Source organism: Epinephelus moara, chromosome 1 (genome assembly GCF_006386435.1).
Source record: "Epinephelus moara isolate mb chromosome 1, YSFRI_EMoa_1.0, whole genome shotgun sequence".
NCBI classification, from domain to species: domain Eukaryota; kingdom Metazoa; phylum Chordata; class Actinopteri; order Perciformes; family Serranidae; genus Epinephelus; species Epinephelus moara.
This window is the reverse complement of record NC_065506.1, coordinates 35,695,127-35,723,085: the sequence shown is the minus strand read 5'-3', so window position 1 is coordinate 35,723,085 and position 27,959 is coordinate 35,695,127. Positions and strand designations below refer to the sequence as shown.

The 27,959-nt window shown below is 41.5% G+C and overlaps 1 protein-coding gene across 2 annotated transcripts; it reads left to right on the top strand.

The window, feature by feature from the left end:
- Positions 1-472: 472 nt before the first annotated feature.
- Positions 473-22,868, top strand: phka2 (phosphorylase kinase, alpha 2 (liver)). 2 transcript variants are annotated; one of them, XM_050044818.1, is made up of 33 exons: positions 473-1,319; positions 1,448-1,537; positions 4,057-4,215; positions 6,843-6,890; positions 8,954-9,122; positions 9,403-9,485; positions 9,894-9,974; positions 10,093-10,191; positions 10,277-10,423; positions 10,525-10,578; positions 10,741-10,863; positions 10,987-11,082; positions 11,370-11,477; positions 11,599-11,677; positions 11,987-12,121; positions 12,202-12,311; positions 12,842-12,986; positions 13,195-13,273; positions 13,395-13,549; positions 13,633-13,806; positions 14,259-14,359; positions 14,435-14,571; positions 14,679-14,841; positions 15,728-15,807; positions 15,896-15,974; positions 16,060-16,189; positions 16,278-16,379; positions 17,563-17,681; positions 17,830-17,853; positions 18,345-18,398; positions 20,381-20,614; positions 20,692-20,892; positions 20,978-22,868. In XM_050044818.1, the coding sequence occupies exons 2-33, from the start codon at positions 1,460-1,462 to the stop codon at positions 21,149-21,151; spliced, it is 3,720 nt and encodes a 1,239-aa protein (XP_049900775.1). In that variant the 5' UTR covers positions 473-1,319; positions 1,448-1,459; the 3' UTR covers positions 21,152-22,868. The 2 variants fall into 2 exon arrangements, with proteins under 2 accessions (XP_049900775.1, XP_049900783.1); XM_050044826.1 differs by lacking the exon at positions 17,830-17,853 and having other exon boundaries at positions 474-1,319.
- The last annotated feature ends 5,091 nt before the right edge of the window (positions 22,869-27,959 follow it).

Below are 27,959 nucleotides of genomic sequence, written 5' to 3'. Positions count from 1 at the left end.
GTGTATAGTTACTTTGATTTACACTTCTGAAAAAGAGTGGGAGGATGTATAAACTTAAATCCCACCCCTTCTCCATTAGTCATTGAGTGAAATGAAACAGAGAACTTCCTCATATAGATAAACCTATACCTAAGACTTCTCTAAATATACCATTGTCATTACCTTTTAACTTTATCCCACAAAAACAGCCCATGTATATATAATAGTAATTACTAAATATCTATCTTACAAAAACCTATCTCAGTATATAATATAAATTACCAATAATCCGTGACTTACAAGTATAAACCAAATATACCAAATATAACCAAATATATATTAATATTACATATATATCTTCATCAGCTTGTCCTGCTATCTTTTTATATTTAATAAGTGAACATATGAATTATACAAAGTATGAATATACATAATTCTGTCAATATATACATGTGTTTACACCAACATACCCAAATGACTTATTATTATTAATACCTTGTTAATTACAGACAAATAGAAAAAACATATATATGTAGAGAAAGTAGACAGTAATCCCTGTGAGCAACTGGTGAATGTCAAACCCCTATATCTCCTGAATGTTATGTATTTATTCCCTTTTTTAAATTGGTATATGCTTGGAAATTGCTTGAGCTCCCCCTTCAAAATGTTCCATAACTTCACTCCACATATTGAATTAATTACAAATTAAATGATCCCCTTAAATTATAACCCCCCTCTCAGTCACTAAACAGTTTTTAATATTTCCTGGTAGCAGTTATTTCTTGCTTTAAACATTATTTGTGTAGTTTAAATCCATATATTAGAAAATTTTAATAAATTTGAATGAGTTAGTGTGATCATTTTTCCCTGTAGCTCTTAATTTGTATAAAAGCTGCTATGCAATTAAGTTTTGGGGATGGTTTCTGTCTGAATACATTTGGGTTGTGCTGAAACCTTTGACAGTGACTGTATTGAGGTCAGGTGGCGCCCTCTGTCGTCAAACCTTCGAAAAACAGGAACATAATGTATTTTTCCCAGAATGGATGTAGTTGCTGTCACACCGAAGCTACTCTTCTCGAGCCTCTTCTGGAGTTGACCCCGGTTTACTGTCACCTGCCCGGCCTGAGTGTACCTGAACACATCCAGCTGTGTGACCGGAACACCAGGCTGAGTGTGTGTGTGAATACCGGCGCGTGAGTTCAACGTTAAACGTGTGTGTCGTCAAAAAACAGCTGGATGCTACTCAGCTAGCAAACTGTAGCCGAGCCGCAGCCTCTGCAGAGCGGCGAAGGTGACAGATAAATCCGCGCAGCAGGACTGAGAGGATGGGTCACTGCCTGGTAAAGTACCTTAATAATCTACATTTACCAGCTGTGTTAATCTTAAACTCATATGTACAGATAACCGAGTCTTTGTTGCTGCTGTGTGACAATTCGTTCAGACATAACTTGGTGTGTCGTGTGCGCAGTGATCAGTGAGGATGAGGAGCCGCAGTAACTCAGGAGTGAGGCTGGATGGGTATGCCAGGCTGGTCCAAGAGACTATCCTGTGCCACCAGGTGAGTCCACACACACAGAGCAGGACACTGGACACAAGTAGCAACACAACAGTGTGGAAATAGTCTGCTGCAAGTAAATATACATGCATGTGCATCAAGATATGCTTGGTGTCAAAAGTACTTATCATCCAGCATGGCCCATTTCAGAAGCATATGTACTTGACTGAATTATAATTGTTGATGCATTACCATGTAGCGTAGGCGTAAATTTAGGAGAGGGTGCAGAGGACCCCCTCAATATTTATATCAGGGGTGTCAAACATACAATCTGGCCCACTGGATGACTCTGCACACCTTATTTGGTGCATTTGTACAGGCTGAGAGGTGCCAGGTTTCAGGAGCAAGTTGAACACTCAGTAAGCTGTGTCAGAGCTGTTTCCATTGGGACCAGTATACATTATTCTGAAATAACAATAGATACTCACTGTAGTCATATTTACTGATATTAAACATTGTGTGAAATGTTGTCAATAAGCAGCTTCAGTGGGCTACGAAAGAATCTGTATCAGACTTCTATCATAAAACAACATTATTGAAACCTTGTTGCTAAGGCTCTACCAAAACGTTTGCTTTGTAAAGGGTTTGTAAGACAGGGGATAATTTAACCTGCTTCCTTATAGCTGCCACATTAGTTTGGTGTGGTGATGTCAGCATTGCTACACAGGAGTGGACGTGTGGAAAAATGCACATGTAATGACTGTGAGAATTCGACTGACTGTGAAAAAACAGACATATTGTTGAGACTGCACTTTTTCCTTGAAGGCTGCTATTCATTCTAAGATAAGATAAACTTTATTGTCCCATGTGGGAAATATGTTTTGGGCACATAGTGTGACGTAGCTACATAGCAGATACAACCGTCATATACAATCAGGACTACTGGGTGAAATAAATACATCAACTGTGTTATAACAGGTAAGGCTAAAAGAATAAAAGCTCCTTAAGGTTGCTCTAGCCCAGGAGATAATAATTAAAAGTGCAATAAAAACTGAAGTGCTTCCAAAGTGTGCAGCAGGTCAACAGTCACAACAGCAGCCCTGCTCTGCCAGGGAGACACCATCATTTATAAATGAATGATTGTTTGCAGAATGAACTTGTACTTCTTTACGCTAAAAAGAAGAAAACCATTTGGAGGTGTTGTTATTTACAGGCTACAATGGTTTTACTGGTGCGGCCCACTGGAGATCAAACGTCTGTATGTGGCCCATGAACTAAAATGAGTTTGACACCATGGTTTTATAACATATGCACATGTCCCCTTAATAAGAGCATGCAACTAGCAGAGAGCTATTATTTTTGGCATGATTAAAGACATTTGCACAATAAACTGATGCATAAAAATCACAAAAAATGGACAGGATTAAGTGTTTGATTCTCAAAATTTTCTGGCAGAGGACCCCCAACCCCTGTTTTATACATGTCCCCTGCAATATTGGCACGAAACCTACGCCCTTGTATGTAAGCATAACTAACTACGAGGTAGCTTAATCTGTTATAATACATAATAGATAGGGTTTTTTTTAGTATATGAGGGGGGAAAATTAATACATTTTGAGACTGTGATTCTGGAAGAAGGTTGTTCAGTCGTTGAATGTGTAAGCCATGTAACGGTGAAGTAGTTGCCCATTGACTTGTGTACGTGGGATTGAAGACTGTGTTGGTGCTCTGCAGCACACACTGCTTATTGACTCTGTAGTTTGAATGATTTGAAATGCCGTGGAGTAAAAAGACCAATATTTGCCTCCAAAAATAGTTGAAGTAAAAAGCAACATAAACTGGAGTTAGGCAAATAAAAGCACAAGTACCTCAACGTCGTACTTGTGTAATTACGCTCATGAAATCCTCTGTTTTCTCCGGCAGAAGTACGTCAGACATGCAGATGTTTTGTTGCCGGTATAGGTTCAGGTTCAACCGGATTGAGCGGCATAGAAATAAACACGGCGTGAGCAAAGTTCAGCCCCTGCAGTAGGCTGAAGACCAGGAAACTATGCACTTTTATCTGTCAGTACGTCAACAGTCAACAGCTGTCTGTGACCCTGAGGGTCTACAGCTGAAACGGTGCCAACTTTCCTTACATAGCATGAATATGTGGAGTTGTTGGTTTGGGTTCAGAGGAGGGGGGACACAATTAAGTCTCTTCATCCAAAAAAGAAACTAGGAATTTCTGCACACTGAACCACAAACCCAATTTAAAGTCACGGTTATGCTGATTTATAGAGACCTGATAAGTTGATCATGCTTTATTTGCTTCCTTTCCAGCCTTATATTTCATTACTGTCAAATACTAGTATCTCTAGGACACTCTGTCAGCAGTAAATCATAACGCAGATTAAATGATTTAGAGTTGAAAGTACCAGTGGAGTAATTGTCAGGTCAGGCAACAACAAAATAATTGACAACTATTTTGAAAATTGATTAAAAGTTTTAATCATTTTCAAAAATAAAAACACTAAACAGACTTCAGCTTCTCGTATGTGAGGACTGGCTGCTGTATTTAAACCACTGTGTGTCTGTTTCAGAACCCAGTGACAGGACTCCTGCCCGCCAGCGCCCAGAAAAAAGATGCCTGGGTGAGAGATAATGTGTACAGTGTCCTGGCCGTGTGGGCGCTGGGCATGGCCTACCGCAAGAACGCAGACCGTGATGAAGACAAGGCCAAAGCCTATGAGCTGGAGCAGGTATGTTTATGACAGATAGACAGAGACAGGGTTAATGTTCACACCGGTGCCTGTTTGTTCTACCTGTTAGGGTGGGTTAATTATTTTAGAGAAGCGAGCCTGTGGTGCATACCGCATCATATTTTTATCTGTATAGTTGTAGGTTACAGTTAAACTAAAGTGCCACATAAATCCAAAACAAAATAATTAATTCTCAGATTGATGTTTAAAACACTGACATTAAGGTGTATATGAATTATAATAACATTCGCTGATTGCTAAAAAATAATCACTTTAGTGCTAAAACAAGTTTATTAATCTGCTGGTTGATTGGAAGAATTAATAGATTATACAATCTGTGTATGAACTGATTCAAAATAAAAAAGTATTTGCTGAGAGAGAGCGCTGCAGCCACAGCAGCAAAACAGGATGCAATGTAATCCCAACAGGCTTAGTGTGCTCTCAGTTTACGTCCATTAAAGGTGTTTGTTTTTGCCACTTACAGGCTCATATTCTTAATTTAAGTGTCTGACAACATTACAGGAAAAAAACCTTGCAAAGAAATGAAACATTTTTCCTTACCTTTCATTGATCCGGTCTGTTTGTTAGTGTGTGTGTCCAAGTATCGCTCAAGTCAAGTCAAAATAAGATAAGTTCATTTTATTTGTACAGCACATTTCATACAAAAGTAAACACATTTTGCTTTACAGTTAAACATAGAAAACATTAAATAATGACATAGAAAACATAAAAAGTACTCCACATAACTGAACTAATCACTCAGCAAAGCAAACAGTGCACACACTCACACACAACTTACAGTTAGCACTCACAAAAGGACTACAACAGGCACACACATATGCACAAGTGTATATATACGCGCACACACAAACAACCAGAAGCCTGAGAGAAAAGCAATGTTTTGAGACTGCTTTTAAAGGATGATACAGTTGTAGCAGATCTCAGGTTACCAGGCATCATGGTGACTAAATGCACCTACGCCTGATTTAATTTTAATCCTAGGTACGTTCAGGAGACACATACTTGAAGATCTGAGGGATCTGGTTGAGCTATAGCTAGAACAGGTCAGGAATATGTGTAGGAAACTCTCAAGGAGAAGACTCGTCCTGAAATCTCATGTACTTTTCCACATTGTCGTAATTAGCTAAATGTTCAGTCATGACATTGAAAATCTTTTAGATAACACTAAGCTACACTTTCTGTACTCTAACACAAACTCATACCGGCACTCCTCTTTCCAACTCTCACTAATGTTTCCACTGTTGTGTTCTTGCAACAACTCACCTCTCGTGAGATTTCAGAACAAGACTTCTCCTTAAGCGACACTTGGTCACACAATAACAAACAGACCAGCACAAGGTAAAGAAAATCGTTTAATTTCTCTGTGGGATTTTGTCTGTAACATTGTCGACAATCTGAGCCTGTCAGCGGCAAAAACAAGCACACTTCAATCAGGAGAGACTCGTTCTGAGAGAAAAGAATATTTATTTACATGTGCACATAAGTATGAGAGATGTGAAACGTTCCAGGAGGGAGGTAAAGACGTAGTAGATTAGGGATCCATCCCTATGGAGCCCAGACACTGGTGGTGGTGTTGATGAGATGAAGAGAGAGCTGAGGATCAGGGTGTGAAGAGGAATGTGCTTTTGATCAGCTCGTCCTTGGCTCTAGATAAGGTGACTGGAGGTGAATGGGGTGGAGGAGGGAGCGACGATTCCGCCTAAAATGACCTCTGACAGGAGCAGAGAGGAGAACAGGTGTAAATTTTGGCAGCAGCAACATGAATCGCTGAAGGAGATCGGGGCAAAGTTTCATTGGTTTACAGAAAGGAAATTCACATAGTCAGCTGATTGGGGGAAGTGGTGGGAGTGGGACAGAGAGAGAATTGTAAATGGATATAACTTAAAGGAAGTCTGAATTACTGAATGGGGCTGCTGGTGTCAGGGTCTCCTCCATGCGCTTCATCTGAAAAATGTCATTCAAATTAATGCTCAAAAAGAGACAAATGCAAGAAGACCACGAAGAGATGCAAAACAAAGTCTGCGCATCCTGGGGGTGGGGCCTTTTGCATATCCGTGCATGGGGCCCATTGTCTCATATGCCCGTAACTGCAGACTGCTTTGCTTCTGCTGCAACAGAGCTCTCCCTCAATACTGGAACAATTCCAAAATTGTTGTTTCCATTAGTCACTTAGAGTCAAAGGCATGGGAGAATAGGGTCCCAATTGAAATATACTGAAGTTTCCCTGAAACGAAGAAAGAACAAAGTCTTTCTTTTATTCATACTGCATAGATCATATTATCACAAAATACATAATTTGGATTTTGGCTGCAAGAATCACATCACCTTTAGCTCTGGTAACTTGGAATAACTTTATAGATTTAATGTTCAAAGGTAAATCTATAAATTAAAAACAGTGTTTGAGATATCTTTTCTTATAGTGGTGTCCAGTGCTTAGTTACTGACAAACAAAAGTGACTACGAATCCTTGAACTGAGCTGAACAAAGTGATTTGAATCAGCAAAATATTATTGATTTTCAGCTTCTGCTAGAAACAGAAAAAAATGGTTTGTAGTGAAGTTTTGTTTGATTTTTTTAGTTGACGTAATGCTGTTGTTTGTTGGCAGAGTGTGGTGAAACTGATGCAGGGACTTCTGCAGTGCATGATGAGACAGGTAAGACACATCCTATACTGGTTGTAGAAAATACGATAAGCCTGGTCTGGTTCTGAGAAATCTCAACATGTTATCTGTGGTGCTGTGTTATTTAAACAGTAAACAGCTTCTGCAGGTTTCTGACCACAGTCTATCTGCACAGACACGTCAAATCGACATCGATAGTCACTCAGAAAGATAAACAAACCAATAATTAACAATATATTGGCGTTCTCTTTGTTGGAATGAAAGTGATAGTGATACTGCAGTAGCATTGTGTGTTGTTTGTTACTCTTGTCTTCCATTACTGGAAATAAGATGAAGATGCCTAATTTACATCAGAGCGCTCACTGCAGTGCTCAGGGAGCTATGAAGCAAAGAGGCTTCATCCTCTGCTGCTGAGATATCATCATCATCATCATCATCATCATCAGAAATGACTCCTGAGACTTACTGGGATGTTGAGGAGTAAAAAACAACAGACAGAAACCTTTATAATATTGTAATCTTGTACAAGGAGATATGAATAACCAGATTAATTCTTTTCCATGTCCGCATTTTGTCCTGCATATGATCAATAACAAGATATGAAGCATAAGTTGGACTGTGTGCATGTAAACATGCTCCTTGAGATCTATGTATGTTATGCACATTCTCAATAACAATATCATAGTGTACAAAATTCATTCACTTTCTGTAACCACTTATTGTGTTGGGGGTCGCAGGGGGCTGGAGCCTATTCCAGCTGACATTGAACAAGGGGCAGGGTACACCCTGGACAGGTCGCCAGACTATCACAGGGCTGACACATAGAGACAGACAACCATTCACACTCACATTCACACCTACGGGCAATTTAGAGTCACCAATTAACCTGCATGTCTTTGGACTGTGGGAGGAAGCTGGAGTACCTGGAGAAAACCCACGCTGACACTGGGAAAATATGCAAACTCCACACACAAAGGCTCCCCTACCCTGGGAAACCTCTTGGTGTGAGGTGACAATGCTACATTTCTAATATAACCATCAAGCAGGGGAAAGGAAGATAAAACAAACTCTGCTAATAATGGGGGTTATAAATCCAATCAATTTATTCCAAATTTGAAAGAATTTGTTCTTTTGGATGCTGAAAGAGTAAATCAGCTTTTCCATTTTAAATATTTCCACTTCATTCCTTACTTTTTCCAGAGGAAGTGGTTCTGGGTTTTGGCACTTTTTAGTGATTGATTTTGTACTTGCTGCCAGAAGGGCCTGCAGCAGCAGCTCATAATCCCTTCTCTGTTTCAGAAACAAAATGTGACCCAGATAAGGAGTCTCCACTTTCAAGGGTATTTGAGTCTTAACACCGTGCTTAAGCTTTTGTGGATACCCTTTCAGTATAAACTCAGTCTGGGACAGTCCAGAATACATGAAAATGCAGTATGTCAAACATGTATTCTTGTATTTTTCTTGGTGCAGGGTCTGAACATATCTTTTTTTCTTCCCAAAAATGTTCTCTCCAATCTATGGAAGCAATTGAGGACCATGGAAAACTGCAAATTATCTCCCAAGCCTCCCCAGAAAGCCCAATACCTGCTTCTTTCCCCCACTTTTCTTTAATACGCAAGGTGTTTTTTAAGCATTTTAAGCATCAAAGAGAGCATTATACAATCTAGAGATGCACGTATATGGTATTGAACTGAGGGCTCATTTCAGGATTTTATAAAACTCAGATTCTGCTGTTGATAAGTCTGTAGGTCAGCACTGCTGATTAAAATAATGTACTTTGAAGTATGAAATATCTACTGGTTTTTACATAAAATGGAAAGTGGGTTGTTTGAAAACCTTTGAGGGTCTTCAGGTCTGAAACACTGTCCATGTAACTGCAACGTACCCCATTTTCATCTGGCACCTTTTTGTTGCATGTCCACACCTCTCACCTCTGATTTCCTTTCCTCTACTCTGTAGTAATTATAAAATGATGTAAACATTTGTCAAACCAAAAAAAAATTTCATTCTGACCCTGTCACAGCCCTTTTTTAGTCCCTCCTGGTCCAAACAAACACCACTGATATGTGTGTGTATGCATCTTCATGTGTCTTCAGGTGGCCAAGGTGGAGAAGTTCAAACTCACCCAGAGTACAAAAGACTGCTTGCACGCCAAATACGATACTCCCACCTGTGCCACGGTGGTTGGAGACGACCAGTGGGGCCATCTCCAGGTGGACGCCACCTCCATTTACCTGCTGATGTTGGCACAGATGACCGCCTCAGGTACAGTTGTGATGCAGAGTAGTATTTATATATGTGTCCCTTTTCTGTGTGTTCATGTTCTCTCAGTAAATTATTTGAGAATGTGTTTTTACCCAGTAAATCTTTAGTATAAAGATACCAAACAGAAGTATCTGGATTTTAAAATGTCTGAGACTGTAGCAAACAACTGTTCACACAGCTTGGTCAGCTTCCCTTCTCGAAAACACTGCAGTTCCTCAAGAGGGACAACTGAAGTACCCAACCACAAGTTGGTCTCTGAGTATGTCATGTTATCACACAGGTCTCCGCATCATCTCCAACCTGGATGAGGTGGCCTTTATCCAAAACTTGGTCTTCTACATCGAGGCTGCCTACAAAGTTGCGGTGAGTAACTTTTTAGGAGGTTTGGTTCTAGAAAAAAAAGGCAAACACACAGGAGATGTAACTGAAAGGAAACAATCAGAATAAAAGCCCCATCTGAGTGTCGAATGGGGCTGAAGACTAAAAGTTGAAAATGAAAAAAATCTGGAGTAGAGTAGTTAGAAAAGATGTGAGCTTACTGTAGCCTTCTCCTCATCTCTGCTTGAGGCTTCATTAGCAGCTACTAGCGCCTCTGGTTCTGCTGCATTGACTCTCCGTCATGAATCTGATCTGTTACAGCAGTGCAATGCTAAATCAATGGAGAACTTTTTAAAATGTGATGCCCACAGTAATGGTGCAGAGAAATGGGGAGAGTTTAAAGACTGGAGAATTTGTAAAGAAATGATGTCATTACCTTTTATCCCTCTGTAGGATTATGGGATGTGGGAGCGAGGTGACAAGACCAACCAGGGCATCCCTGAGCTCAATGGCAGCTCTGTAGGAATTGCTAAGGTACAGGTTATTATTATCAGCATTTATGATACATGATACATTAATGACAATGACAAGAACATGTATAAAAAATGTATTGGTGCATGGATGTGTGTGTTGATTTGCGTGTGGGGTGCAGGCAGCTCTGGAGGCCATAGATGAGCTGGATCTTTTCGGAGCCCACGGAGGGCCGAAGTCAGTCATCCATGTGTTGCCTGATGAAGTGGAACATTGTCAGGTACCGTTGGCTTTACCTTCAGCCATCTTAGCATCATCTCTGCTCATCTTTCTCCCACTGAGCCTCCCTGTGTGTTTCCCCTCAGTCCATCCTGTGCTCCATGCTGCCAAGAGCTTCAACTTCAAAGGAGATAGACGCCGGCCTTCTGTCGGTCATTTCCTTCCCTGCTTTCGCTGTTGAGGACGCCGACCTGGTGGCCATCACGAAGTCGGAAATCATAAGCAAACTGCAGGTACAGCTTGAGCAAGACAAACACAATCTGCACAGAAACACTGCTCAGTTTAGCATTTAACCCTAGCATGCTAACATTTCTGCTATTTGGTATCATTTCAGGGTCGCTATGGCTGCTGCCGCTTCATCAGGGATGGATATCGTTGCCCCAGAGAGGTAAAATATAAAAATACGTCACACTCTACGCCTAAATCATGAAACAAGAGAAGACGTGCACCTTTTGAGTGGATGTCAGCGGGTGGTTTCGTATGATTTTTCTTTCTGTTGTAAAACAATTGTGCATTGTGTGATTTAAACTACAGTTTGTTTTCTCACTAGGACCCATCTCGGCTGCACTACGATCCTGCTGAGCTCAAGCTGTTTGAAAATATCGAATGTGAGTGGCCCGTGTTCTGGACCTACCTCATTCTTGACGGTATCTTTGCTGATGATCAAGTGCAGGTAACAAAAGCAAACACACTGGTCCATATGCACTTTTAGCTGTACTTACACAGTCATGTATTCACTTTAAATGGCTTGTGCTGCAGATGTGATATTAAACAAATGACTGTGTGTTCTGTACAGGTGCAGGAGTACCGTGAAGCACTGGAGGGCATTTTGATCAGAGGGAAGAATGGCATCAAATTGTTACCTGAACTCTATGCTGTACCTCGTGATAAGGTATTCCATCAGACAAATACAGCAGATGCACATTTATTCAGGTCATATCTAATGCATGGTCTGATAAAACCTACAGACCAGTCTGAAGATACTTCATGTATATATTACCAGTATAAATAAAGGCAGGGTAACGCTCAAGCCTGTCAAATGCCGTCATCACTACATATTGTAATGTTTATATGCTTTGCAAATAGTGTCAGGGATCATCTGACTAAACTGCATATGCACCTCTGTACCTGTACATCAGGCAGCCACTTTTGAATGAGAACAAATGTTGCATCTCACAGGTGGAGGAGGAGTACAGAAATCCTCACACGGTGGACAGAGTGGCCATGGGACAGCTGCCACACATGTGGGGACAGTCACTCTACATCTTGAGCTGCCTTCTGGCTGAGGTATTCACAGGGCCGCTGTACACCTGCTCTAATGTTGGCTTGCAACACTCAGCAGCTGCCTGTTATCCTCAGTAATAATACCCTAGTCTCTGTCTGTCTCACTTTTTCTTTCTGTTTTAAGGGTTTTTTAGCACCAGGCGAAATAGATCCTCTCAACAGGAGATTCTCTACAAACTTCAAGCCAGATGTTGTGGTGCAAGGTTGGTGATTGATCATTAGTTTGAGGGAAATACCAGCCAAGAGGTTGGATTAGAAAATAGTTTGAATCCCAGAAAAAATGCAAACATTTGATACAGAAAGTAAGAAAGAATAAAAACTTGACACTCCATTGAAACAAATTTGTTGCAAGGATTTAAAAAAGGGGGGAAGGTTTACTTTGGCTTGCACAAAACTTATAAGATATCAAGACTGTCAGACTTATTTCTAATGTATGATGTTAGCTTTGGTTTATGTACAGATTTCCTTACAGAATTCAGATTATGATGTATTTTATTTTCTATGTCTGTCAGTTTGTGTCCTTGCAGAGTCGGAGGAGATCCAGGAGTTGTTAAGTGATTATGGGGTTGTGGTCCAGACGATGTCAGAAGTTCTGCCTATCAGGGTCATGCCCGCTCGCATCCTGAGCCACGTCTATGTCAAACTGGGTAAACAAGCACTCTTCTCCTTAGCTTACAGGTGTGCAGGTGTCTATATGTGTAATAATAACATTAACATGTCATCACAGGGAACTGCAAGAAGCTGAATTTGAGCGGGAGGCCCTACAGACACATCGGAGTTCTGGGAACGTCCAAATTCTACGAGATCAGAAATCGTTATTATATATTCACGCCCCAGGTAAAACTAGCTTGAGATGTGATGTTCATAATCAAAATGACTATGTGTACATGCACAAAATATTCTGGTTTCATGCAGCATTGTGTACTCTGATTAATGTGCCCTGACATATTGTATATAACATAAAAATGTGATAAAGTGGAACAGCTGGAGCCGCCTGTGCCGTTTGGCATCTTTGCATCAAAATAGTATTTTTTCGGAGTATCCCGACCGTTGTGGACTTGTTTGACCATATGAACACAGCCTCCCTTTCATTCCATCACCCACCTTCTTGAAAAGGTCGGCGTCGGTATGAGCGCATATCCAAAAACCTGTTGATATCCAAGTCTTTCATAATATTTAAACATAGGTGAGTTTCTCTTTCTAAGCAGAAATGTGGGTTTTTCTTTTAAGCATGTATCTCTACCCCAGCCTTGCAAACTGAGGGCAAGTTTGGTTGTGTACAAGGCGTCTATCACAATGCACAGAGATGATCGTACACAGGCACAATACTACTGATTAACATTTCTTTATTTCTTTCTTTTCTCCAGTTTCTGGATCACCACCATTTCTACCTGGCACTGGACAACCAGATGATTGTGGAGATGTTACGAACGGAGCTGGCCTATCTCTCCTCTTGCTGGAGGATGACAGGACGGCCCACACTCACCTTCCCCATCACCCGCAGCATGCTGGGTAATAAGGCTCTAAAGCCAAAGCAAATCAGTCTCACAGACCTTTATTTTTTAGAGTTAATGGAGGTTTTGATGTGGGTAACTTTGCATTTAATATGTGGTTACTAAGCATGCAGCCTTGATCTTGAATGCGCATGCTGTAAATTTCCTGCTATTTTGTCAAATTATTTCGATGCACTTCACAGCATTTATTTACTCTTTATTTCCAGTTGAAGATGGAGATGCCCTTGATCCATGTATCCTAGCAACCCTCAGGAAATTACAGGATGGCTATTTTGCTGGAGCGAGGTCTGTTTCCATCTTCCAACACAGGACATCGTACTATTACTGCGTGTTAAAATGTGTGTAACATGACAGTGTTTGTCACTTCTCTTGTGTGTGTGGGTGTTTTGTGTGGATGTTACTACAGGGTGCAGATGTCAGACCTCTCCAGTGTCCAGACCACCTCCTTCCACACTCACCTCAGCTTTCTGGATGAAGAGAACGATGACAGCTTACTCGAGGATGAAGATGATGAGGATAATGACTCATATGGAGAGGAATATAACAGCTGTGGGCCCTCAGGTAGTTACTGATGAAGCGTGTGTGTTCCTCTCTGTAGTATTGAACTGAACTGTAAGTACTGAATTGTATGTGTTTTATTCCAGAGGGCTCAAAAGACATGTTTGACCAGTACCTCACTCAGCTCCTCCACAGCACCATCACCACCAAGTGCCATCTTCCTCCCATCCAGTCAGGGCAGCAACACGTCTTCAGTGCTGAGCACACCACCAGAGACATCCTGTCTTTTATGGCTGAGGTCCAGGGACTAAATATGCCCAGTGAGTTATTAGGAATCTAATGATTAGTTGAATTCTGTTTCCTCTTTGATCAGTGATCCCTGTAATGCTGCTGTTGATGGTCGGGTCTTAAATTAGGTTGATGTTAAAGAAGTACTTCACTGCTGGAAAAATGGGGCTGTCTGTCCAGTAGAAAGACAAAAATACTTTTGAAGTTGGTGCTACATGACCAGAGAAAACAGAGGAAATATCCAAATCTAAGACAATATTATGTCTCATATCACAATATTGATGTAATATCTATATATTATCCCTACTTCCAACTGTAAATCTACGCTGATGCTGAAAACAACAGCATCAAAAAGCCGACTAATGACCTTTCTGGTCGACTAACCTTTGATCGACTATTAGGGGGCAGCCCTAACTGGCAGAATCTCAAAAATAGTCCCCTCTCACTTCATAACACATTGTTATAATACGTGTGTGTTTTTCAGAGTCTTCCATGTATCTACCTGTGACTCATCTTAAGAACAAACGCCGCAAAGCTCTCAACCTACTTGAAGTTCCTCTTCACCAAAATGTAAAGCAGCACAAGGTAGGCACCGTGTTCATCTCGTGACTTCAGTATTGCTCTGTAGTGTATTAGTCTCACGCTGAACTCCTTCACAAGCCCCACAGTGCTGGTGATCTGCACCTGCCTCGAGACTCTCATGGCAACACAGACTTTGCAGCGTTGGTGAGGCAGCTGAAGGAGTGTCCGACTCTGCAGGACCAGGCTGACATACTCTACATCCTTTACGTGATGAAGTACGGTCATAGAGATTGTCATCATTGTCGTGTCAATAAGTAAGCTATAAGTATGTTATTTTTTTGTTTTATAACGACCCACCCTGTGTTTTCCTTCTGTTGAGCAGAGGAGCTGAGTGGCAGGTGGAGTTGTCAGGTCCCGGGCAGGGCGGAGTCAGCGTGCGCTCCCTGCTGGAGGAGCTGTATGTTCAAGCTGGAGCCTGCAAAGAGTGGGGACTCATCAGATACATCTCTGGGATATTACGCAAGCGAGTGGAGGTCCTGGCTGAGGTCAGTGATGAGTCATAGTTGTTTTTTATCTCAGCTGACCAAGGGGTGGTTCAGAAGCTTTTTAGAGACTTTACAGAACTGTCTTTTGGGCCATGGAGCAGGCTAGTTGAGTAGTATAGGTTACCATGGTTACTGAGCAGGGATTCATATAAGCTATAGTTATGGAACGGCTTGCTCACTTAAACTAGTGAGACCTATCAATATTAGCCAGGCTTTTCCTTACTCCGCCTTGATGAAATAACCCTCTACTGGATTCTTCTTCTTTCGGCTGTTCCCTTTAGGGGGCGCCACAGCGAATCATCTGCCTCCATCTAACCCTATCCTCTGCATCCTCTTCTCTCACACCAACTGACTTCATGCCCTCTTTCACTACATCCATAAATCCCCTCTTTTAGTCTTCCTCTAGGCCTCTTGCCTGGCAGTTCCAACCTCAGCATCCTTCTACTGATATATTCACTATCCCTCCTCTGAACATGTCCAAACCAAATCAGTCTGGCCTCTCTGACTTTATCTCCAAAACATCTAACATGAGCTGTCCCTCTGATGTACGCATTCCTGATCCTATCCATCCTCGTCACTCCCAAAGAGAGCCTCAACACCTTCATCTCTGCTACCTCCAGCTCTGCCTCCTGTCTTTTCCTCAGTGCCGCTGTCTCTAAACCAAACAACATTGCTGGTCTCACCACCGTCTTGTTCACCTTTCCTTTTAATCTTGCTGGTACTTTTCTATCACACATCACACCTGACACTCTTCTCCACCCGTTCACGAAATAATCCTCTACTGAACGACTTGTGCAAAACAGTCTCCTCCACAGAATCAATAAATTCTGAGATAATTTTCAAAATAATTTTATTCTCATAAAGTCTGTATTTGTCTGTTCCCCAGGCCTGCACAGATCTGATTTCCCATCACAAGCAGCTGACTGTCGGTCTGCCTCCTGAGCCCAGGGAAAGAGTCATCACAGTGTAAGCTGCTGTGGTGCTCACATTAAGGCTTCATTGAATTAATTACCACATAATAAACCAACTCCTCTTCCTCACTGTTTCCTTTCAGCCCACTTCCTCCTGAGGAGTTGAACACTCTCATCTATGAAGCCAGCGGTCAGGACATCAGTATAGCTGTACTCACACAGGTAACTCTTTAACCATATTGACTGTGACGGGATGTTTACAGACACTAACCTTACAGCTGGGTGTGTAAATGTTTTTGTCATACAGGAAATCATGGTCTATCTCGCCATGTACGTGCGCTCCCAGCCTGCTCTGTTTGGGGACATGCTCCGGCTCAGGATAGGACTCATCATGCAAGTGATGGCCACTGAGCTGGCTCGTAGTCTGCACTGCTCTGGTAAGAAAATTAAGCACCAAACTGTGTTAACGCACACAAGCTACCCTGCACAGTGAAAACTGAAAAAAGATGTGTATCGTCTTTGTAGGGGAGGAGGCATCTGAGAGTTTGATGAGCCTGAGTCCATTTGGCATGAAAAACCTGCTGCATCACATCCTCAGTGGCAAAGAGTTTGGAGTGGAGAGGAGCAGTGAGTGTTGGCCTTTTTCTCTGTCTCTCCTTCAGAGTATGTCTTTACAGTGCATGTGTGAGTGTTTATTTCAGGAGTTGTGTTGCAGGCTTAGTTTGAGTAAAGAATTGTACTTGGAATGAGCCAAAAACAAAGGAGCTGAGAAATAATTGTAATAGGCGGAAAAAAATCAGGTACATTTATGGAATTTGAACATAATGAAAAATGAGAATAAGTAGTTAATCAGTAGATAAAGTGAATAGCTGTTTCATTTCACTTTTGTTTTCAGTCGACACTGCAGCTGCAGTAGCTGTTAGGACCAGTTAACTTCATGTTTTTAGAAACGCTAGCAGCATCTATTCAGTAAAATATCTCAGCATCTACTTGACAGGTTAACACTAGACATGTTGTCCAGATGGTGGGTCTCGTTCATGAAACGTGAGCAGAATTAATTTGTGTGTGAACTGTTCTCAGGAAGTAATTTATGTGTATTTCGGCATTCTTCAATATGTTAGTAGCTCCAATCTTTTCGTAGTGGTTTTTGGTGATGCAGTGGTTAGCATTGTCACCTCACAGCAAGAGGGTTCCCGGTTCAAACCCAGGGTGGGGGAGCCCTTCTGTGCGGAGTTTGCATGTTCTCCCCGTATCAGCGTGAGTTTTCTCCGGGTACTCCGTCTTCCTCCCACAGTCCAAATAACATGCAGGTTAATTGGTGACTCTAAATTGTCCGTAGGTGTGAATGTGAGTGTGAATGGTTGTCTGTCTCTATGTGTCAGCCCTGTGATAGTCTGGTGACCTGTCCAGGGTGTACCCCGCCTCTCACAACAAAAAAACAATTCCCAACTCAGGAAATTGGACCGTCTGAGGAGCATGTGAATGCAGCATGAGTAGTGACTCACAGAGCAGCTAGCATGGCTGTTGTATTGAGTTATTTTTGTTAATTGACATACAGGAGCCTGAACAGCTGCGTTGATCTCATCCATGCATATGGTGATTTTTGCGTCGGCATTTTAAGCCTCTTGCACAGGAAGATGATTTCACCATTAACAATCCTGCCTAGTTCTGCTCAGCCTGTTTGTTTTTTAACCAGGGGAAGAGCTGTCAATGTGCACAACACCAGACAACTTTGGCAGCAGTAACTAGACTATAGTATATGTGTTAATAGCTTTTTGTTTGTATGTTCATTTTTGTTGCCGTTCATCAGTGCGCCCAATCCAGTCAACAGCCACTAGCCCTGCCATCTCCATCCATGAACTCGGACACACTGGAGCCACCAAGACTGAACGCTCAGGAATACACAAGCTGAAAAGTGAGATAAAACAGGTGGGAAGCACAAATAGAAACGTACATAGTAATGAGATTTGGCATGTGCTTTGATCGATCGATCTATCTATCTATCTATCTATCTATCTATCTATCTATCTATCTATCTATCTATCTAGTCTAACAGTGTTCTTGCTTTTGGTTGCAGCTGGATGACTCTCGGCCTCTCAGTGTGGGTTGGGTTTGATAATATTTAGCATGTTTCTAACGTTAGTATAGCATCCAAACCGACAGCTAACATTGTGCGAGCCACAGCGCCCTCCATAGCTGGAACGACTCTCATCATCTTCATCACACATCAGTAGAAGAACATGCTTTGCTTCTCCTCTGGGTGTCACACAGTAGCTGTCTCTGTCAGATAGGTTTTTGTAGAAGAGAATGACATTTTAAATAACTTTTCTACAAATGCATGAACTCCTGAACCAATCCAGACCCTCATAACTGATTTTGTGACCGCATTACAGCATGGAGTGGCATCGTGTGTTTGTCAAATGGTCTTTCTTGTGATTTTTTTCCCAAGAATATTTCTGACTCAAACTCTACAGATCATCCTCGGTAGCGTTGTGCTCCGTGTGGCTGCAGTATCGCCATGACCGAAGTGTGTGAACCATGTGAACCATCTCAAACTGTTCTCTGTCATCTGTCATCTGTATCCATGTTTAGATCCTCAGCGGCGGTCTGTCCTTGGGTAGCAATGTCACGTCTCCCCGCTCCACGGTAAACCATTCCACCTCATCTGCTTCAGATTAACTTGGTTTGTCCTCTCCAGGGTTGCCGTAGTTTGAATACATGTGCAAATGGAGCACCCTCACCCTGAAGGCATTCTTCATTCATAATTCTTTTTTTCTGTAGACACTAAAAGATGTGTCCATGTGTCTCACTGCTTTTAAGGATAAGGCTGGTGTGATTTTATCTTTTTATTTTTGACAACAAATGTGCTAAGACCAAAAGCAAAGTATAATTTGTGTAATAAAAGCCTGATCTAGCTTCTGTCTGTGCTGTAGAACACCATTATTATGCAAAAACACATACTTGAGAGACGTAGAGCTGCACAAGGTGACATTTTCTGTCATTGCAATTAACACAGCTCGTGTAACTGATATTGAAACATTTCTTCTTCACATCTTCCTGAGGTTTCTTCTCTTTCTTATCATGTTAAAGTTTTTTTTATGGAGTTCTTTATCTGAATTGAGGGTTCAAGGATAGAGTGAGTCGTATGTTGCACAGATTGGAAAACTCTTAAAGTCAAATTTGTGAACTTAACTTTGCCTTCTTTGGGACAAGCTGAGAGGAGCCACACTTGTTGTGTTAATCATAATAAGGTGATATGTCGGACAGTAATTTGTGAATGAGCTACATCAGGCACAGACAGCACTTGTTAACAGGCTTAATTTATTGTTTTGTGTCACTAAACACACTAAAACATACATTAACACCAGCCTTGTCCTTTAATATGTCTGCTGAAGTGTCTTATATCACCAAGTAATAAGAGCATGATATCAATATGCATGAATGACTGCATGGATCATGTCACTAAAGTATTAAAACTGTCACTTTGTGTGTGTGTGAAGAGAAAGACGACTACTTTGGTAAATATTTCAACCTTATTTACATGTATTTGTTTTGGTATGACACACCTGTGTATGCTATTACTCTTGTCAGTGCACTGAACACAGTGTTTCCCATACATTGATTGCCCTCTCGCCCTCTGTTTATCAGACCTTCAATGAGACAAGAATCAGCCACCCCAATGTCCCTTCCTGTCGCTTCCCGATGCTGTAGACTGCTCCCCAGCAAGGAGAGCAGGCAGTAGCTCAGGAAACGATCCTTCAGTCAGTAGCTTCAGTCGCTTGAATTCAGCCAGTGCAAACCCCCCAGCGCCAGGTGTCACAGCAGGCTGGTGGCCATTAGCAGCACCGGGTCTAATATGTTAATAGATATGTCGAGGAGTTGGTTCTGTCTGGTCCACTGGAGCTGGGGTTTGGGCTGGCTGGATTCATGTTGCTGCAGCCGCTAACTGGAGCTGCCACCTGCTCTACTCCCTGTAATGTGGTGTGAAGTGGTAGGGAGTGACGCAAGACACACTGTGATGTGAGGCTCTAGCTAGTGTTAGCCACATAAACGTGAACTTTAGGACGCAGCCGTGAGCCTTGAGCTCTGGTTAGCAAAGGCTAAACTATCAGCAACATTTTTTTCCTCAATCACTGAAACTCTTTGCCGATACTGACACGTTTTATTTTGTTTATTTTCAGACTCTTTTTTTTTTTTCGACTCTCTTTTTGATAAGCCTGTCTTCCTTTCTTTGGTTGCTTCCCAGTGTAGGCAGTCATTGCCAATGCTGGAATAGCAGGTTTCTCTGCAGGTTTCGCCGTAGAATCAGGCTTTCACTGAAAAGACGTGCACGCGCATCTGCATTTGTAGGAATACAAATAGGAACACCCTCTTAAAAATGATCTGCGATTGACCAGAGTCTCCCTCACAGCTTAGATTTTCTAAAGCCTAAAAGGTGGTACAGAAGTCTTGTTTTCCCTCAGACCACTTAATTACAATATACTCAAAGATTTTGTGGGATTTTTGCCCAATGACTCCAGGATTAAACTGCCTACCCCAGCTTTAAAGTACATGGAGACAAGGTTGGAAATTGGTAAAGTGGTCTTTTGAATATGCTCTAACAGTATCTTCCTGTGCTCTCACCACAGCGCTGCAGCAGCCCCTCCACCCCCAGTGGGATCCTATCCCCAGTGGGCACCGGTCCAGGAGATGGACAGCTTAACTGGGAGGACAGGCAAGGCCAGTGGCTGAGGAGACGCAGGCTGGATGGAGCTATCAACAGAGTACCAATGGGTTTCTACCAGAAGGTCTGGAAGATCCTACAGAAGTGCCATGGCCTGTCCATCGACGGCTATGTGCTGCCCTCGTCTACCACAAGAGAGGTAGCATCCTGCAGACCTGCTGGATTGAGTCTTCCTCTGTGTGTGTGTGTGTGTTTAACTCTGTGTTTTGTGTGAAGATGACAGAGGGAGAGATCAAGTTCGCAGTGCAGGTGGAGTCTGTCCTGAACCACGTCCCTCAGCCAGAGTACCGGCAGCTGCTAGTGGAGACTGTGATGGTTCTGGGCCTCATAGCTGATGTGGACGTGGACAGCATCGGCGGCATTATACACGTGGACCGCATCCTGCATCTGGCCAATGACCTCTTCCTCAATGACCAGGTAGTGGTCAGAGAGATACATGTTTGTTTGAAAGGACGTTGACGTGTATTCGTGCATGTGAGTTCACTCTGTTCTGTCTCTACAGAAATCCCATAGTGCCAGTGATTATTTCCTCGAGAAGGACCCAGCCACCGGAATCTGCAACTTTTTCTATGATAGCGCCCCCAGTGGCGGCTTTGGCACCATGACCTACCTTTCTAAGGCAGCCATCACTTACGTCCAGGACTTCCTGCCAAGTACCAGCTGCCTGATGCAGTGAGACAGCAGACTGGACGTGTTTTATAACTTAAGGCTCATCTGACCAAAGGCGGCAAAGCCTCTCATTATCAGCTCATACAGCTCATGTGGTGCTTGTGAGTATTCACCCGTCAATAAACACTGTAGCTCTCATACCCCGATGTAACATCATAGCCTTGGCAGCTGATTTCAAAGCACTGTCTCTGAATTTATTTTTTCCTTTTTTCAAGTCTGGATTGTGAACTTATTTATTACCTAAACATGCTTCTCATATGTGTGTTTTTCAGGACTTACTAACATGCTGTATATGCAAGGATATAAGCACATCTCTGTGCTTTTGGTGTTGTGTGTGTGAGAATATTATATAAACACTGAACTGTCTCGTAACTGAATATATAATTTTACACAACTCGGCAGTTATCAGAGTAAACATTTTGATGATTTGTGCTCACAAATGATTATTTTCCTCAAATCAGTAGTTGATTCTTCTCTGTTACTTTTTTGTTTTATATTTTATTTAGTAATTAAATAATTTATTGCGCTACTGTAGTGGCTGACCTTGAATATGATGGGAAAATAATCAAATGTTAATCATGAAATCAAATTGTAGCCTCAAATTACATAATTTAAACATATTATTATCATTATTATACATTCATTCATTCATTTTCCGTAACCGTTTATTCTATTGGGGGTCGCGTGGGGCTGGAGCCTATCCCAGCTGACATTGGGCGAGAGGCAGGGTACACCCTGGACAGGTCGCCAGACACATAGAGACAGACAGCCATTCATGCACACATTCACACCTACGGCCAATTTAGAGTTACCAATTAACCTGCATGTTTTTGGACTGTGGGAGGAAGCCGGAGTACATAAGGAAAACCTACACTGGCACAGGGAGAACATGCAAGCTCCTCACAGAAGGCCTCCCCCACCCTGGGTTTGAACCATGAGTCATTATTATTATTATTATTATTATTATTATTACCTCTGACAGCTTCCAGGCTCTTTATAATTCAGCGCTGATGATAGTGAACCTTTCTTGTTGTCGTCTTGTAATAACATGAACGTGTATGGGAACAAGAGTCGTAGTTTTCCTTGAATGCCTGGATGTTTTTGTCCTTGTGTATGTGTTGTGTGTTTTGTACCATGAATGACAATTAATCCATTTGTCTGCATACAAAGGTCACCCCAGGGTTTTACTTCTGATAATGTGAGTCAACATTTAGCACGTACCTCAACATTTTGTTTATTTACATGTAGTGAAAATAAGTATGCTGGGGTTTAATTCTACTTTAATACATAGTGGTGTTTTATATGTATACAGTGTGTATATATGCAGTATATGCATGATGTATTCAAAAAGAATGAAATGGAAGTACCAGAGAGGTCTGGAGTATGTTGAAAAGGGTCTTTGTAAGTCCGAGACGAATGTTATCACACGCTTGACTGTAAGATTTGTGCCCAGAAAGGAAAAAATCTCATGGCTGTGACTGGGAAAGCAAAATAATGAGAAACAGGGATATGTTATATTTTAATGCTACATCTACTCAACAATAACCTAACAAAAATAGAGAGAATTAAACTAATATATATAAATATTTTATTAAAAACATTATACAGATCTCCTATTTAACAATTTAAAGACATGTTTGCGTATTTTAACAGGCTGCTCATTTCCATTAGAAAATGTTCATGATATTTTCAAAGTATGTTCATACAATAATAAAATCATTTCACCAACAATGATGACCTGTCATTTATCTTTTTACTGTTTGCCACATGTCCTTTTGTACACCAACACTGGATATCCTTGCCTTGTTTTTACACGTCCAAACTGGCCCCTCAGGTCTGCCAGTCTGGGTCTTGTAAGTGTTCCACAGTCCAAGTTAAAGACAAAGGGTGATCGAGCCTTTTCAGGCTCATGATATTTTACATTTGCCATTCCTGATAGTTAAGAGACTTATAGTGTGTATGGCAGTATGTATGCAGCCATGTGTATATGTATGCATGCTTACAGATATGTATGTGTTCAAGTGTATATGTTGGTGTAGGCATATGTATATGCTCACGTTTTATTAGTATCACTTTTGTATTTTCTTCTGCACTCGAAAAGTGCTCCACTGATAAAGTTTTAACTATCATTATTATTGTGTTGGCTTCTGATATTCTGAATAAATATTAAAACAAGAGCCTAACATGCTCTAAAAATCTACCTAGGCAAGTTTTAAATATCATATTCAGGAGTCTACTCTCAGTAATAGCAAGGTAGCAGCTCCACAATTTAAAAGCACAGCTAGCTTCCTGTCAGGAGGTCATGTAAGTGCCTACAAAATATTTCTGTCTAAACGCATTTGCTCAGTTGTAGAGGTGACAGGAGGCTGTGGTCTCCAAGGGGCTTCTTGTAGCAAGTTACAAATCAACATAAATAAAAACCTTTGTGGTCATTTTGACTCTCAGTGGTGACAGTTCCATCATGAGGCTGCCCGGGCCCTCACTGAAACCTGCAAACATTGAGGGGAACATTGGGAAGTCACAGTGTTGGTCTCTAGAGGGAGACAAACACTCTTTGATTGTGTCAGAAAACTGAGCTCACAGGATGTGTTTCTGATCAGAGTTGAGTAAACCCAGAGCTTATGAGCCTGAGATGCTGTGTGTGAAACATGTAGGCTTCGTGTAACAGTACAGTTACAGTGATGAGGTGGGGTCAGGAGAAATCAGATCAACGTGTATTATGTGTGTCTTTATGTATCTGAGAAAAGTTGAGAGGCTGAGCCACATGGCCTTTGTGACCACAGCATTGTTATTTTGCAACCCTGTCTTGTTTTTTCTCATTATATCAGTGAAATCAAAGATAAGGTGAGATTTCCAACTAAAACATGACGGAGAGGTGGGCCATGACGTGCGGTGAAGTTGAGTGTAAACTGTTGAGATATCAGAAAGACTTTTATTTCAGTATCTGTGGCTACTAATCCTGTAACCCTCTGAAGTAATGTGAGTAGTTTCCTGAAACCACTGCAGGCTGATTTGCTTACAAAAGAATTTCCATGATAGAAAACAGAAAAAGAGGAGACTAAATAAAAGCCTTGCAGATCTATTTACACATTAAGGCATACTCTGAAAAGTAACAAACAACTACAGCTGTGGCATAAAAGTGGTAGGAGTTCAATATTTTCCCATTAAGTAAAAGTTAATTATTAGGGGGGGAACCTATTAGGCCTAGGCTAAATAAGACTGACTCACAAATTTCACAAAATATACTTATTTTGATTAATAGAGATAATCTGTGTGTAAAATATTTAGTGGACTGGACTGAATACTGAAATAAATTCATACAACATTTTGGTGCTTCATTATAAAACGTGTAAACATGTACAATATGCATCATATCACATGAAACACTAGTTTATTTCTCTATTATATCATGATTTGAAATTATATTGGTGTGTGTGTGTGTGCCATAGACTGTATGTGTGCGCGCGGGCGTTCTGTTCTATTCTGTTCTATTCTGTAACTCGCCATGTTCTTGACTTCGATGGACTGTGACGTCACGTCATCGAACAGCAGAAAGTCTTGAAATAGGACTGACCACACAGGCAGACAGTCAGTTGGTCTGGCGGCACCGAAGAGACCACTGCGAGTTTCTCCTCCGGGATTATCGAGACACAGGTGGGATATTACCATAGTTTGTGTGAGGGAAAGACGGACACGCCTTTCGCTTCCGCGCTTTGACTAATTGCTGACTTAATTTAGCTTTCAAACTTGTTCAGATGTTGCAGCAGTTAACGTTAAACTCGGTAGTTGGTTGTTTGAATTCAACCATTTGTCAGAGAAAGGAAAATGTTACTGTCAAGAACAAACACAACAAACAAGAAGGGACTGGAAAACGAAGAGTACAGCGGAGTCACGGGTCCATGTCATTGGTCCGACATCCCATTAGTCCGACTGTCCGCGGTGCTGAACGGCTCGCGGCGGGCGTATGGTGCACCGCGACCGGCTCCTGGTCAGCTGGGAAAGGCTTGAGGCGGAGCAGGCTCACAGCTTATGTGTTTGTCACTTTCTTTTTCATTTTAACCCACACCATGATCTTTTCCTGACCCTAACCAAGCGGTTTTTGTGCCTAAACCTAACCAGACCTTAACCACAGGGCATCGTGATGATTTCGGAACGGACTTCGGAACAATGGGTTTAATATCGTCGGAGCAATGGGATGTCGAACCAACGGGCTGTCGGACCAATGGGCAGTTCCCGGAGTGAGGAGGACACTTCAAATTGCTCCTCAGTGGAGGCTGCACCTGAGAGTCCTCTGCATGCTGCTGGACTTTCACCTGCTCTGGGAAGTGGATTTAAAGGGCCTCACTGTGAAATCCTGAATACCATGGACAAGGTAAGGATCGACGTGCTATTATTTTGTATTGCATGACAGTATAGCTCTGTGTGTTTTTCTCAGTGATGTGTGTACTTGAAGTCACTTATGTGTGAGTTGAATTTGAATTGCAGCTTTTTAACTAGTGCTACAATGATCTCTTTATGTTTCTCTGAATACACTTCTCTCTTTCTGATCAGCTGTCTTTAGCATCATATGGTTTTTCATTTCTGCATTTGACATAGTGGGGCCATGTACTCACATTGACATTGTCTTGGTCTGTGATGGCAAGGAAGTTTAATCTTTAACATTATGTCATCAGGGCTGTACGTTGACGTTTTTAGCCCATAGCCCTGGTGCTACAGAGGGTGGTGATTTTGTAGCACAGGCCAGAAAGTTTGTACCACCTCTACAAATCACAAGTAACATTACTTGTGATTTGTAGAGGTGGTAATGGTACAGTTTTACCTGACCAGCACGGTTTTGGGGGTTTATTCCTTGTCCACTTGAGAGTGGTGTGGAAACAGGACGTTTGAATTTACTATCGTGTTAATGATATTTAGTATTTTTGCTACTGTTATGGCACCTGCACACCTTAGAAGAAGGTCTCTCCTGTGTTTATCTTCCCAAGGAATACTCCAGTTTTACATGACCAGCACGGTTTTGAGGGTTTATTCATTGTCCACTTGAGAGTGGTGTGGAAACATGACATTTTTAATTTATCATGACGTTAAAAATACTTAGTGTTTTTGCTACTGTTATGACACCTGCACACCTTGGAAGAAGGTCTCTCCTGTGTTTATCTTCCCAAGGAATACTCCATTTTTTCCTGACTGGCACGGTTTTGTTGTTTTTTCCTTGTCCAGTTGAGAGTGGTGTGGAAACAGGACGTTTGAATTTATTATAGTGTTAATGATATTTAATGTTTTTGCTACTGTTATGGCACCTGCACACCTTGGAAGAAGGTCTCTCCTGTGTTTATCTTCCCAAGGAATACTCCATTTTTACCTGACCAGCACGGTTTTGTTGTTTTTTTCCTTGTCCACTTGAGAGTGGTGTGGAAACATCACATTTGTAATTCATTATATCTTTAGAGATATTTAGTGTTTTTGCTACTGTTATGACACCTGCACACCTTAGAAGAAGGTCTCTCCTGTGTTTATCTTCCCAAGGAATACTCCAATTTTACCTGACTGGCACGGTTTTGTTTTTTTTTCCTTGTCCACTTGAGAGTGGTGTGGAAACAGGATATTTGAATTTACTATCGTGTTAATGATATTTAATGTTTTTGCTACTGTTATGGCAGCTGCACACCTTAGAAGAAGGTCTCTCCTTTGTTTAACTTCCCAAGGAATACTCCATTTTTACCTGAGCAGCACGGTTTTGAGGGTTTATTCCTTGTCCACTTGAGAGTGGTGTCGAAACAGGATATTTGAATTCACTTTTGTGTTCATGATATTTAATGTTTTTGCTACTGTTATGGCACCTGCACACCTTGGAAGAAGGTCTCTCCTGTGTTTATCTTCCCAAGGAATACTCCATTTTTACCTGACCAGCACGGTTTTGAGGGTTTATTACTTGTCCACTTGAGAGTGGTGTGGAGATAGGAACTTTAAATATCATGAACACGATAATAAATTCAATGTTTTTGCTACTGTTATGGCACCTGCACACCTTGGAAGAAGGTCTCTCCTGTGTTTATCTTCCCAAGGAATACTTCAGCTTTACCTGACCAGCACAGTTTTGGTTTATTTTCCTTGTGCACTTGAGAGTGGTGTGGAAACAGGACGTTTGAACTCACTGTCTTTTTAATAATATTTAGTGTTTTTGCTACTGTTATAGCACCTGCACACCTTAGAAGAAGGTCTCTCCTGTGTTTATCTTCCCAAGGAATACTCCATTTTTTCCTGACCAGCACAGTTTTGTTTTTTTTTCCTTGTCCACTTGAGAGTGGTGTGGAAACAGGATATTTGAATTTACTATCGTGTTAATGATATTTAGTGTTTTTGCTACTGTTATAGCACCTGCACACCTTAGAAGAAAGTCTCTCCTGTGTTTATCTTCCCATGCAATACTCCATTTTTACCTGACTGGCACGGTTTTGTTGTGCAATACTCCATTTTTACCTGACTGGCACGGTTTTGTTGTTCTTTTCCTTGTCCACTTGAGAGTGGTGTGGAAACATCACATTTGTAATTCATTATGTCTTTAGAAATATTTAATGTTTTTGCTACTGTTATGACACCTGCACATCTTAGAAGAAGGTCTCTCCTGTGTTTATCTTCCCAAGGAATACTCCATTTTTACCTGACCAGCACGGTTTTGAGGGTTTATTCCTTGTCCACTTGAGAGTGGTGTGGAGATAGGAACTTTAAATATCATGAACATGATAATAAATTCAATGTTTTTGTTACTGTTATGGCACCTGCACACCTTAGAAGAAGGTCTCTCCTCTGTTTATCTT